The sequence below is a fragment of the Macrobrachium nipponense genome, chromosome 29, assembly GCF_015104395.2.
Source record: "Macrobrachium nipponense isolate FS-2020 chromosome 29, ASM1510439v2, whole genome shotgun sequence".
In the NCBI taxonomy this organism is placed as follows: domain Eukaryota; kingdom Metazoa; phylum Arthropoda; class Malacostraca; order Decapoda; family Palaemonidae; genus Macrobrachium; species Macrobrachium nipponense.
Genome location: NC_061092.1, coordinates 53,335,293 through 53,349,476, shown reverse-complemented (window position 1 = coordinate 53,349,476; position 14,184 = coordinate 53,335,293). Strand labels below are relative to the sequence as shown.

General features: G+C 39.0%; 1 protein-coding gene across 1 annotated transcript; it reads left to right on the top strand.

Annotated features, from left to right (window-relative positions):
* The first annotated feature begins 12,707 nt into the window (after window positions 1-12,707).
* On the top strand, window positions 12,708-13,832 carry LOC135206339 (uncharacterized protein K02A2.6-like). Its single transcript, XM_064237759.1, has one exon. The coding sequence runs from the start codon at window positions 12,708-12,710 to the stop codon at window positions 13,830-13,832; it is 1,125 nt and encodes a 374-aa protein (XP_064093829.1).
* Window positions 13,833-14,184: the final 352 nt, after the last annotated feature.

The window sequence follows — 14,184 nt, the reverse complement described above, 5'->3', positions numbered from 1 at the left end:
CTTTTCCCCATCCCGTTCCTCCCTACCTCCCTCCCTCCCCCTTTAACTACTAACATCCTTCCCCTCAACCCAGATCCGTGGCCTTCCCGTCCCCTCACTCTCCCCTTTCCTACCTTTCATGTTTTATATATTAAGTAAACTTGAATGTAATAGATATGTTGGGTTTTGTAGAATCTGTGTTCATTTAATTATTGCTATAAATGGGAGTAGGCTAAAGACCGTATCACGTATGAACGTTACCCTGTTTACGAAGGCCTCCTCACATCCACTAAATCCCCCAAATAGGAGGAGCTTGATCTACTTCCTTAATGCTCAACAGGTGAATTGACGAAAGAAAAAAAAAATAGAAAATGGGTATAATTTTAGGGAACTCCTTTCAGAATATCATTGCATGTGTGTCATTCTCTATTCATATCACATTACAATTTAGTTTAGTAATTGAATTGAGTTTCATGCCTCTTGAATTATATTACTCATCATTATATAAGTGGCACCTATTACCCTATTTTCAGGAATTTAACATACACTTTTTTTTTCATTTTCATAAAAAGGTATCCAGTTTTCGCCTCATTCATAATCAGTTAAGAAATCAATTTTCGTATGTCTTTTACAGGTTTGTATCTATTTTTGCAGCATCTGCAAAAATCTGTCATAATTGGAGAGTCGCTGGATTTTTATTCCTTAACGGGAACAGACCCAAAATGCTTGTGATATATATTTATCAATAGATTTCATCACTTAAATAGTCTGAATATACTTGTGGCTTACGAATTTGAATGATTTTGAATGAGTATATACAAATGAACATGAATATGTTGTTTGATCTAAACACCTTCCAAAGTAATATTTTGTTACGTTTATAAACTTGTTTATATCTATATTTTTAGCTATCAACGCAACAGAGATTTGGATTATGCAGTGCTATATATACTCAATAACTATTGAGGAATTCTTAAGTCTACATTAGTTTACAAGTGCATCTTAAAGAAAACGGAAATGTTTACTTTATTATTACCACGTGACAATCAGGTAACCAAAATTAAATCACACAGTTTAACCGACAACCCAGTATATATTTAGAGTGGTAAAGGAATTATGAAATCGCTCTCTTTCTCTCTCTCTCTCTCTCTCTCTCTCTCTCTCTCTCTCTCTCTCTCTCTCTCGTGTATTACGTATTATCATAGGTTGAAAAGAGATGAAAACAATTGAGAATACAGGAACTTTATTCACAGTCTACGGGATGTACAGGTTTGTGGATGTTATCCGTGGACCAGTATTCGTCCTCGAAGGCTCTGGACCATCTCACTGTCCTATTGAGATTGATCCTTAATCTGTTGTTGCTTTCTCCATTTTTTACATTGCTAGGAGTCGTATTGCAAATGCATTTCTGCAACGACGCGGACAAAGTAACATGGCGGCTATCAATTACGTAGTGAATACTTTCAGTGCGGGTGTTGCAGCCGACAGGTAACCCCGTAGCATTACGGTATTACCTGACATGACAGGGATACTATAAACAGAATACTTTGGGAAAAACTGAGCATTATCATCATCAATATGTCAAATCCCCCTATCCTCTTTATTATGAAATACATAATGGAAACGGTATTTCCTTCCATATTGTCAATTACATACAGGTTTGGGGGCTGGGGTCGGGATGAGATAAACAGCGATAAAGAAAGAGTGAGCGAAAGGGAGGGAGGGATGGGAAATATCAGACGTTCGAATCTCTAAATGACTCCTGCTGACTCATATAACTTTGCCTTTAACTAGCAAGAGTAAACGCCTTAACATTTGACAATGAACTATATGACCAAAAAATAGGGCGAGGTGTCTTGTACACTGTGTTCAAGTACCATTTCGATCAAATAATTAGTTTGAAAGATATTTGAGAAAAATGATGACTCTCCGTCCCGGAAATGCATAGTAGGCGCAGTAGGAAATTACAAAGTTTATTCATATCCATTCCTGTTTTGAACAACAATATGAACTGTTTTTAATTTGACCAAAAGGGTTTTATCTTCTTTCTTTAGGATTGGACTTCTACCTCCCAAGTCATAAACTTTTGTTCCATAAAATATCGGAATTGCCTTTTATGTCACAACGCCGAGTACTTGATGTCTCAGTTATCAGAAATTCCAGAAATTGGGAACACCTCATTTAAAAAACGTTACCAAAATAGAAGACAGAATTAATAGGTTCCTCAGAGTGCTCAAACATGGCAATATCGTAGGTGAAAATACCTTCCAAAAACCTTCTCGTTACAGTTTCAACATACGGGATCATGTTTACAGCTATCTTGAGTGTTTCGCTTTCAATTTCGTCTATCCTTTAGCAGTGGGAAAGGCAACCTTCCTTTTTGCCATTCATGTCGTCCATTTGCCTCGTGATTTCGCAACAAAGGCTTTTCTCACGAGGCAACTGAATATTAGGTTCGATATTTAATGTAAGTCATATTACCTTTGTCAGTTGGAGTAGACGTTGGGAGGATAACTTCTTTCAGCAAGTTATCCTGAGAGAGAGAGAGAGAAGTTGGGGAGTAAAGTTAATTATCAGAGACTGATTGTGGGTACTTTTGTGTCTGATACAGTCACAAACAACTTGAAATGTCGAAGAAATAGGCATTTCTTGGGCGTCAAACAAAGATGAAACTTTGCAAACTCTATATTTTTAAACCAATTATAAAGACGTTAGTCGGGAACATGAAAAAAAAAATCATTCTAAAGGAACTACATTGACAATATACTACCTTCATTATCCAAATTATTTTAGTGGGTGAAGGAGAGATGGAAATCCCTGATAAGCTGTTTAATTGGTTATTTGCTAATATACGGAAAGTTTTTCCGTGGACTCATAAAATAAAGAAATCCACTGCCTAACGATATTCTGTATCTGAAATCTATTCCCGGTCATGATTTATTTTTAGTGATATTTGAGCTTCGGTTTTCAAGTAGATATACAGTTCAGAATTTGGATTTGGCCCCTGCGGCACGGAAATTACCATGGTCATATTCTGTTATACTAATATATAATATTACATGGGTCAGTGTTTTGCTCATAAGCTTTTAAAAGTTACTTGTTTTACTTTTACCAACTTCATTCATTTTATCGTTTCCCACGCTTGGGCATTTCAATCTAATGAAAGTTGTTGGTAAGGTAACGGACTTTGTACTTGTTTCATGGATATATATGCATAGCCTTAGATACTACTACTACTACTACTACTACTATTACTACTACTACTACTACTACTACTGCTACTACTACTACTACTACTACTACTACTACTAATCATAATAATAATAATAATAATAATAATAATAATAATAATAATAATATATTTCTGCGTTATTTACCATAATTACCAATTCAGTGAGAATAAATTCTTTACACACATGAAAGTGAAATTCAGAACAGGAAGAGTGAGAAGCACCATAGCATCCTTGGAAATTCCACGGTTATTTAGCACTTCAGAAAGAGAACATTTGTTGAATTTCTGCGCCTATCATGATTCATTTTAAATTCTAGATCCTCAGCTCATTCACCTCTGCCTCTCTTCTGTCTGTCTTCCGAGAACAACAGATTTCGTCACTCTCTCGGCAGAAACTACTGACTGCAACTCTTTATATTCTATTCTGCGATCTACTTATTCATTAACCCTTCTCTATGTCATCAGTTTTCTGTAGAACAACTTAATTTCCCAGAAATTCTTGCTAGCACTTTTCCTCTCTACTTTCATTTTTTGCTGTCTTTTCCTCGCTCTCTGCCCTTCACCACACAACCTTTCCTCCTGCAATTCCACTTCAAATATTCTTTTTCCTTCACTAAATTTACCTTTCAGATATCCCGACACATCCGGATTTTTATTCCTTATTCCAGCTTCCAAAAGCCCTACTCACCCTTCTGTTTCTTGCTTTTTTTTCTACCTCTCTCTTCTCGTTACTTGTCTGATTTTTCCATCTCGCTTTATTATCCATTACCCAGTCCTGTCTTTGGTATAAAACTACATAACCTTCTGCCGTGTCGACTAATTTCAAAGCGAAAATTTCGGCCCATTTTAAGAAGGGTTCAACTTGGGATTGCGTTGTTTCATAACTTTTGTAACAGAGAGAGAGAGAGAGAGAGAGAGAGAGAGAGAGAGAGAGAGAGAGAGAGAGAGAATGTCATTACGGAGTATTAATTTGTTTCTCACTCATTCTGTTTCACCACTTTATTACTTTGGATGCAGTTTGAATTCGCTGATTTTTTAAACGTTTAATGATTTGTTTAAAAAATTTTCATAAACTAGATTCTTTTATTTGTCTTTCTGTTTTGAATAAGACATTTTATTTTTTTTCATTTGTAAGGCCTTAAAGCCTTCATTATGACGCAAGTCTTCCTTACTTTGCAAAGTTTGAAGAACCAATAAAGTTTTTTTTACCATTTTCTCTCACTCTTCTCTTATTTACTTGTAGCCTGCTCTCTCTCTCTCTCTCTCTCTCTCTCTCTCTCTCTCTCTCTCTCTCTCTCTCTCTCTCTCTCTCTCTCTCTCTCTCTCTCTCTCTCTCTCTCTCCCAATGTTAAATCATTGTAAATAGCAACGGCCATTTTATCACGTCATGCAATTGATATAATAGCAAAATCATGATAAACCTTTAAGTTGCACGATTGAACCATGATCTCCGCAACTCTAAATACGTTATTGACATTAAATATCTGCTTGTGAACGGAAGCTGATTCTATCAGATGCTCATTTAAAAGCACGTGTAATGGCTATAGCGTATTTATATTATATATGGAACAGTGTTTTTTCTTTATTCAAAATGCATTTCCTCTAGATAAGGAGTGGCTCTAGAAAAAAAAGGCCCAGCCATTAGTTACCTTACTTCCCAAACCATGGAATCAAAGATGAACCCGTTGTGCAGGAAGTTGGCAAAATATCAGCCTTTACACACGACTGCAGTCATTATCCCATGTAACAGCGCTGGATGTTGTGGCTCATTATCTGTCAGTCATTGGAACGCATCGTACCGGTTAATTATATGTGACAGATCTGACAAAATCATTTCATCGTATCGAACCAGCTTGCGTACACGTCGAAGCAAAATGCCTTCTGAATTATCAAAACGCCAGAGTAACATTTGTAAGGAAAGGTTGCAATAAGGAATATTCAGTTAATCCTCTAATATTCGCGTTTTGGAATAGAACACAAGCATTACCTTCTTGAAACTCTGTCCTAAATATTTACCTTCGGTATCCGTCCTTTAAGAACTTGAGACCTTTCCCCTGCAGTCTGTTGTTATTCCATCCAAGCCTCTTTTTTCGAGCAGTTGAATTGCTCTCACTCAGTCGTTCACTGTTACCGTGAATGTCGCGGGTGCTCACGTTGCTCTTTGCTAACCATGAGACTAGTGGCGGAGTGAATGATCGTTGTTATGGCATAGATCTTCCATGACTAATAATTTCCGGTCACAGTAGACTCCCAACTTATTACCTGAAATGTTATTTGCATTCAAAGCATCAGCACTGTCCGGTGTAACACTGGTAGTAATGATTAGTTCTCATGAATATCGATTTTTGTCACTTGATGTTATTTATTCGTGACATCTGTAGTTCCTGAAACTACTTATCTATTTACCCGGGGTTTTCCATTTTTTAGGATAGCTAATAAATAAGAAATTTTCGACTCATATACTGTTTAACTCTGCAAATTCCAAGCCTCTGAGAACATTATGTCAAAGTTTCTTCGCTGATCTTTTTCTTGCTTTATCTTTGTTGTGCTTTATTTTTTTGCAATACAGTTAACTTAGGAAAGCAAGCTTTTCCTGCACTGCTCAAGTTTCAGTATCACATAAATATGGAAGCAAACTAAGTTTTTTGAGATAAGAATTATTCGTTATCCTCAACCTTTCGTATATACTCCGGATTACTCAGCCCATGGTATATAGAATGGTCAGGTAGAGTCATTTGTGGGGGGTTCCGGCTTATCCCCCACAAGAGCCGCATCACCTGGAGGCCAGGTCAGGGCGAGAAGTCACTCAACTACCGTTTCATTCAAATGTATATCACAGGTCACTTCAGTCCTCTCTGTATTGATTTAGTTTTACATTCTTCGAATACAACCATTGTTTTGATTTTTTATATAATCTAAATTATTATTTAAATAATGCCAAACAGCTGCGCCGTGTTTGGTTGTTATTCAAATAGTAGAAAAAAGAGGAGGTATCCTTTTTCCGATTCCCTCGTGATGAGGAAACAAGACGGAAATGGGTTCATCGTTGTAATAGAAAGGACTACTTTAACCCTACTGCTCATCGCATATGCAGTAAACATTTTGAAGAAAATGCATATAAAAGAGACCTGCAGCAGGAACCTCTTGGATCGCGAGCCCCAGCAATGAAATTCAGACGTATGAATGTGAGGAAAGCAGTGCAGCTTCTTTCGGAAACAACATCTAAAGCTTTAGATTTTTATGGAAGTCAGGGACTTTTGACGAGCATGTCCTCGGAAAGTACAAGGGACTCTATAAAGCTTGCCGACTCCTGGTTTGATGTGTTCAATTCAAGGGTACCTTATGACAGAAAAAAAATCTATAAATACTTATGGGATGCAACTGACGGAACAGAATAAAATCCTTGACAATATGAAGTGTACTGCTGAAACAATACGAGTTTGCAAAAGTAATAAGATCTATCAGTTCCAAAAGGGACTTATTGTGTCATGCAAATCCTTGCCAAAGTTGCATATGTATAAAAGTAAATATGATGTATCATACATAATTACCTCCAGACTTAACCAAGATGGACTGGAAGACATGTTTGGCTGTCTTAGAAAAATGGGTGCAACTTATGATCATCTTACGCCAGATGAAGTCAAACACAGGATAAGGTCATATTTACTTGGCAAAATAAACTCTATAACTGGAAAAAATTGTAACTCGATGAAGGAGTGCGATTCTTCAAATATGTCGGAAGGAATGTTCAGTCAAGAGAAAAGTTGTGAAAATAATGATTCAAATGAAACCGATCTTGAAAGAGAGCTTATGATTTCTGCAATGGTGTTTGCCTCTACTGAAGATGAGAAGATGCCAGAAGAAGATTCAGAAAACTTTGAAAATGAATTTCATGAAATAACTTTAGAGAATGTTGCAGACGAAGAGGGCCTTCGATATGTTGGAGGTTATGTGGCATCTAAATTTCCAGATTATCAGTTCTTAGGATGTAAACTTAAAATAGTGAAAGGTACCTGGATTACTGCAGTAGAGCGACATGATGATAAATTAACGGAACCAAGTGCTGAGTTATTTGAAAAATTAAAGGTAACGGAGAAAATGTTTCAAACATACAATGGAGAAAATACACTGAGACCAGGCAATGGAGTATTATGCGACTTGGCACGCCATATTGAAAATTGTTTATCCTTGCCTTTTAAAGTAATATTGTTTTTTGTCAGATGTCGGATGTTTTTTAGGATGAGAGCTCTGAATGCCAAAATTTTATCAAGTAGGCAAAAAAAGAAAAAGATGCATAAATTAACTAAATAATGCCATAAAAATTTTAAAAATTGTTGTTTTTTCACTTTTACTAAGTATTTTTCATTTCCATTATGAAGCCAGATATTGTTATGTGTTATCTATGTCTATCTATGTTAGTTTATTAAATAATGTATTGTAAAATTATACATAAGCCATTGTAAATAAAAGCCAGGTCAAATGCTAATTGAATATTTTTTTAAGTCCTGTCAAGCATATTAATTTAAGGTTTCTATTATATATTAGCGAGCTAAAAATTATCAATCCACGATTTTGTATGTTGTAGTACAGTGACCTATATGAATTCAAAAGAACACCAGACGTATACAAGATAACAGAGTGAAAAGGACATCTTACAGGCCTAATCTCTTCCACCCAAGGTACTTAAGTTTCCCAAGGTAGTACTTGCCTTGACTGCTCCCACCCTGGCCTCCAGGCCTGTCACGGAAATACCCCACAACTATCCCCGCGACCAAAGTGACTGTACCTCTCTCCCTTATTCTATATACCTTGACTCAGCCATTCTTTAAACGAGGGCAGTTTTAAACCATATCATCAATTCGCTTTGAAGTTTTGATAACAATGCAGTATGACCATGTTTTCCACACGTGTAACAATAACAGTCACTTTTACCTGCATTGCTACTACTATTACTGGAATATTTATTACGCCATAGTCTACCTGACGAAAGATAACTTTATTTCTTACTTACACTTGAACTACTAATGAGTTTGACCGTACTCATCCGACAACTTTGTCGCGTCTGCAAAAGAGCTTTCACGCCTATCCTCTGTTTACAGCTTAATCTCTGGGGGTACGCTATCACTGAAGTTTTACAGTAAAACTAAGTTCTTCAGATCATCAAAAGTATAAATTTCATTGGAATTTAACGAATCAAAACACAATCTCTCTAGCTTCTTTCGGTACTCTATATACGTAGCCAACTGCTTTTGTCCCTTCTCATGCTTCTAAATGTCTTACAGTACGCCTCTGGTACTAACCTGTATGCACTAAGAACAATTTCCTTCACAATTTCAAAATCCTCACATTCCTCTGCATACATGAAATTTTACAGAGAAAATACCTGAAAATACAAAGTCCACTTTTTTTTTTTTTTTTCTTTTTTGACAACCTACTCCGTTCATTAACTTTTCAAAAGACATAAAGTATTTCGTTACATCTTCCTTATCAAAATTTTTACCTTGCCTACCGCCTGACGAACTGTTATGAGAACTTGGTCTTTACTGAGCTATTTCTAACTCATGTTTATGCTCTTTCTCTCTTCCTTCTCTTTCTCCTTTTAATTTCTTTCTCTTTGTTTTCTTTCCTTTTCTCTCCTCCGTTCTCTCTCCCTTTCTTCTCTTTCTCTTTCTAGCTGCAGTCTTTTTATTTCTATTTCAGATGCTCTTTCATCTCTCCCAAACTTTTCCCTAGCTTTCATTTGAATTTAGTTGAGAAGCGTTTTGCCTTCTAGACCCAGAAGTTAACCTGTCTCGACCAACTATTTCTGCTTCTTTCTATATTTTCCCTATTTCAGTTGGTTACAGAGTCGGAAACCCTAGAAGATCACTACTGTTACGATTCCAAGAATAGTTACAATTTCCGTCATTCTCTAAACAAGGATTCAACATCAGCAATTGAAATATGGGAAATAAATATAAAAAAAACTCATACATCACTACATGTTTATTCATAACCATACAAACAGAGGAAATTAAATGTTTTTCTGCAACTTTCATTCAGAGTGACACGAATCAAAATAAACCAAAGCAATTATAGATAAGTGGAACAGGTAGGAAGGCAGGGCTATTCATATTCGTAGTTAGTGAATTGGGGAGTTATCCTTCATGGCCTCGGGCTCGAAGACAATACAGAAGGGTAGTTTCAGCTGAAGAGATGATGCGGCTGTAGGATGTTTCCACATGATGCATATGAAAGTTACTTGTATTCCCGCCAAAATGTGTTTAAGGCGGGAGAAATTGAGTCTGGGGCAGTCTCGCTTGAGTAAGCGTAGCCTCAACATTGTTATGTGTACTGCTGCTCATCATGTATTGAACTGCGTGAAAATACAGCTATTGCATATTGCTCGTGTTTGAGTATACCCAACCTGCTTACATGGCGCAGTGATATAAGGACCTGGGAAGCCTTCAAGATGTCGGGTGCAAGATATTCAACAACACCAAGAAGAGGGGCCCTTCGACGGGCTGCACGTAGCCGCACCAATGGTGGGAATGAGGACCTTCTGAGTGCCATGGCAAACCTTTTCTTGCAGCAGCGACAGAGCAGATCGGTGCCCCCTCAGGTATGAGAGCAATTATGCCCGACAAATGTTCGTACGAAATGTCACAAGGAGCATTTAGGAAGTGGCGTAGGTCTATGACGGATTGGTTCCAAATTGGCAGGGTTTCAACTGAAGATGCTGTGCTAAGCATTCGTTTGAACTGCGATGATCAGTTACAAAGGGCATTGGACGCTTGTTACACGTCCGACGAATGGAAAGCCCTTTCTCTACATCAGGCATTGGATGCCGTCCAAGAAGTAACTCAAAAGTCTGTGAACCGTGCAATTCTGTGGGATGAACTTTTTAGTGCACAGCAAGGGCCAATGGAACCCGCGAAGACATATGTACATCGGTGTCAGGAATTGGCTTTAGATTGTGCTTTCCGCTGCCCTCGGTGCCAAAATGACATGAGTGACTATATGCTGACTCACAGGTTAGCCAGTGGTTTAAATAACTGCAGATTGAAACAAGAAATTCTCCAAGACTACGAAAAATATAACAGTGTCGCCAAAATACTACAGAAGTGTGAAATATATGAGGCAGCTGAAAGGGATAGTGGGGCCAGCAAAATTAACCAGAGACTCATTACTGCCAAGGTGGGGAAAGAATTGCTGCCCTATAATAATAATGAAACAGAACATAGTGATGTTGCGGCAGTAAAATCGAACTTTAGTCGACAAAAGGATAGTAAGCTACTCATGTCAGGTAAGAGATGTGATAATTGTGGACGCATTCATGAGGAAAATAAATCTAGCTGCTATGCAAGTGAAGTGTGTTGCTACAACTGTGGTGTAAAGGGTTATTTAGCTAGATATTGCAGAAAAAAACGTGCAAATAACAAGGCAGCAGGCATTGAAGTTGACCATTATGACGACACCATGTCAGTGACGGCATGCACATTAGTGCAGCACTGTGGGGTCCAGCAGGTGACAGCATTGGCGGGAAAGCTACCGCATGTGCGCGTAAAAGTTGAACATAAAATGAGACGTGATGTACCAATGTATGAAGCATTTATTGATGCTATTGCCGATACTGGGGCTGAAGTTTGTATTATGGGGGAAAAGGTTTTGCATCAATTAGGACTGAACGTGAAACAGTTGCATCGTTCGAACGCCAGGGTTAATCATGCAGCCGAAAAACCCATGAAAGTACTTGGTAGTGTGCATTGTACAATAACATTGGGTAGAAATAACGCTCTAAACATAGAGGTGTTAGTAGTGTGCGGTGTCTCTAGGCTATACCTATCTATAGATGTATGTAAGTGGTTAGGATTAGTGGATGTAAACTTTCCCCATCATGTTCAGGTAGACGGAATATCAGTAAATAATATTGGTAGGGAACGGCCCAATAGTGTGGATGCCAATGACGTCACCAGTGATGGGAGCAACACCCATGACGTCATAGAGTTGCCGTTCTCCCCTCAGGAGGCCAATGTACCTAAGCTCAAAAGGTGGATTTTGGAGCATTTCTCTGGTACGGTATTCAATACTAAACGGAATCCATTACTGGTAATGAAGGGAAAGCCACACCATATCCACCTTCTCCCTGATGCAGTCCCATACGCATGCCATACGCCAATTCCAATTCCCAAGCATTGGGAGCAAGAGGTAAAAAACAGCTGGACGACGATGTAAAACTGGGAATAATCCGCCCCATTCCTACAGGAACTGCAACCGATTGGTGTGCGCGAATGGTAGTAGTAGCTAAAAGGAATGGAAACCCAAGAAGAACAGTGGATTACCAAAAGCTAAACAAATATTGCAAAAGAGAAACTCATCACACTTTTGCCCCGTTCGACATGGCATCCAGTGTACCTGTGCGTTCATACAAAACTGTAATAAATGCCTATTCTGGTTTCCATCAAGTGGAATTAGATGAGGAAAGTCGGCACCTGACTACCTTCATATCCCCATGGGGTAGGTACCAGTATTGTAGGACCCCAATGGGACATGTCTCTGCCTCGGATGCATACTCAAAGCGCTTTGATGATGTAATAGCGGACATTCCGAGAAAATCTAAATGTGTTGATGATGTTCTCCTATATGATGATACTGTGGAAGGAGCGTTTTAATCACACGATAAGTTTTTTACAAGTATATGAAGAGAACGGAGTTACCCTCAATCCTGATAAATTTCAATTTTGCCAACGCGAGGTAGACTTTGTAGGCTATGAATTAGGTTGGGACAATTTCAAGCCAGGTGAGGAAAAGTTGTCTGCAATCAAGAGCTTCCCAATGCCAAATCAACCAACCATCACTGGCATAAGGTCTTGGTTTGGCCTCGTAAACCAATTGGCACCATTTGTTGCTACCTCTCAACTAATGGAACCCTTTCGAGACCTCCTAAAAAAGTCTACCAGTCGAAAGGTATACTGGGATGAAATGTTACAGAATGCATTTGAAAAGACTAAAGAAATTTTATGCAATTTGATTGGGGATGGATTGGCCTATTACGATAAATCTAGGCGAACTGTAATCACTGACTGGTCGCGTGATGGGATGGGATTTCTGGTGTTACAACAACATTGCAGTTGCGAAGAGGATAAAGTCCCATTTTGTTGCAAAGGGGGATGGAAGCTTGCCCTCTGTGGAAGTAGACATTTAACCTCGGCGGAAGTCAATTATGCTGTCGTTGAAAGAGAGGCTGCTGCCGTGGTTTGGTGCTTTCAGAAAGCTAGATTATTCCTACTGGGATGTCCCAATATTATCCTTGTTACTGACCACCGTCCGCTGGTCAAAGTGTTTGGTGATAGAGAATTGAAAGACATTGCAAATCCTCGTTTGCTTCGATTAAAGGAAAAAACATTACAATACAGTTTCACAGTGAAATACATTCCTGGGAAGAAAAACTCAGCAGCTGATACTCTTTTAAGATACCCAGTAATCAGAAGCCCAATAAATGCGAGGTGACAGTGAGATGGGGGAGGAGGTTGAGAGTTCGTGCGTTGCAGCATTGATCACATCGCTGAGTGATGACATCATAACCCTCGACTGGAATTCTGTTAAAAAAGCTGCTGAAAGCGATGTGGAATATCAGCTGCTAAAGAGTATGGTAGCCGCAGGTTCTTGGCCGGTATCAAGAAATCTAGTCGACTCCAGCATAAAGCCGTATTTTAACGTACGGGACCGACTTGGCATCGTGGACGAACTGGTGGTGTATTCATATGATGAAGGGCACATACATCTAGTAATACCTGTGTCACTACAAGACCGAGTTGTCTCTAACCTACACTCAGGCCACCAAAGTTCTGATTCAATGATTCGTAGGGCACTACAGGCTGTGTATTGGCCTGGGATGGAGGGTCAACTGAAACTCAAGAGGATGCAGTGCAGAATATGTGACGTCATCGCTCCATCCCAACAAAAGGAACCGCTATTGCCTACCCCACCCCCTGAATATCCTTTTCAACAGACGGTCACGGATATGTTTCAAATATGTGGAAAACAATATCTGGCATATGCAGATAGGCTTACTGGTTGGCTGGAAATTGCCTTCTTTCCAAGTGGTGCTACTTCTGCTAAGTTGATCCCACTCTTCCGACGATACTTCATGCAGTGGGGTGCCCCGGAAGAAATCTCCCTCGACGGTGGCACCAATTTGGTAAGCACTGAAATGGCTAGCTTCCTACAGAAATGGGGGGTTAGGATGAGAATATCCTCAGCCCATTACCCCCAATCCAACGGGAGGGCAGAGGCAGCAGTACATACAGCAAAAAGAACCATTCAAGATAACACAAGAAGCGACGGAAGCCTCGACACAGATAGTTTTGCAAGAGCCATTTTGCAATATAGAAATACGCCCCTAAGAGACATCGATAAATCGCCGGCACAATTAGCCATGGGACGACAACTCAGAGACTCAGTCCCCATGATTAAAAGCTATCATAAGATAACAGAGCAGTGGGCAGACATTATGATAGACAGAGAGGAGAAGATGGGTAGACACTTGAGAAATGTCAAGTTCCGTCATGATTCTAGTGCAAAGAGACTCCGCCCCTTGCAAATGGGTACCACAGTAGCAGTGCAAAATGTTGTCTCTTAAGGCCTGGGATCGTTTTGCAAAAGTCATTGAAATGAAAGGAGACCGCCAATATGTCATAAAATTAGATGGTAGTGGAAGAATATCAACGAGAAACAGAAAACATCTTAGGGAAATAAGAGTGCAGGATTCCCCACCTACTCGTTCACTTTCTCCCGCTGACTCGTGTGCTGACCGCCAACCCAGAAGAGGGAGGAGGAAAATAAATCTTCCGAGTTGGCATAAAAACTACATTTTGTGATTTTTCAATTATGTACAATTTGATTTCTCTTCAGTTATGCAATTTTTTTTTTGCACTGAATATGTGACCATTTTGTAATAACTTGTCAACTTCATGCAACTAAATGTCGTCCTA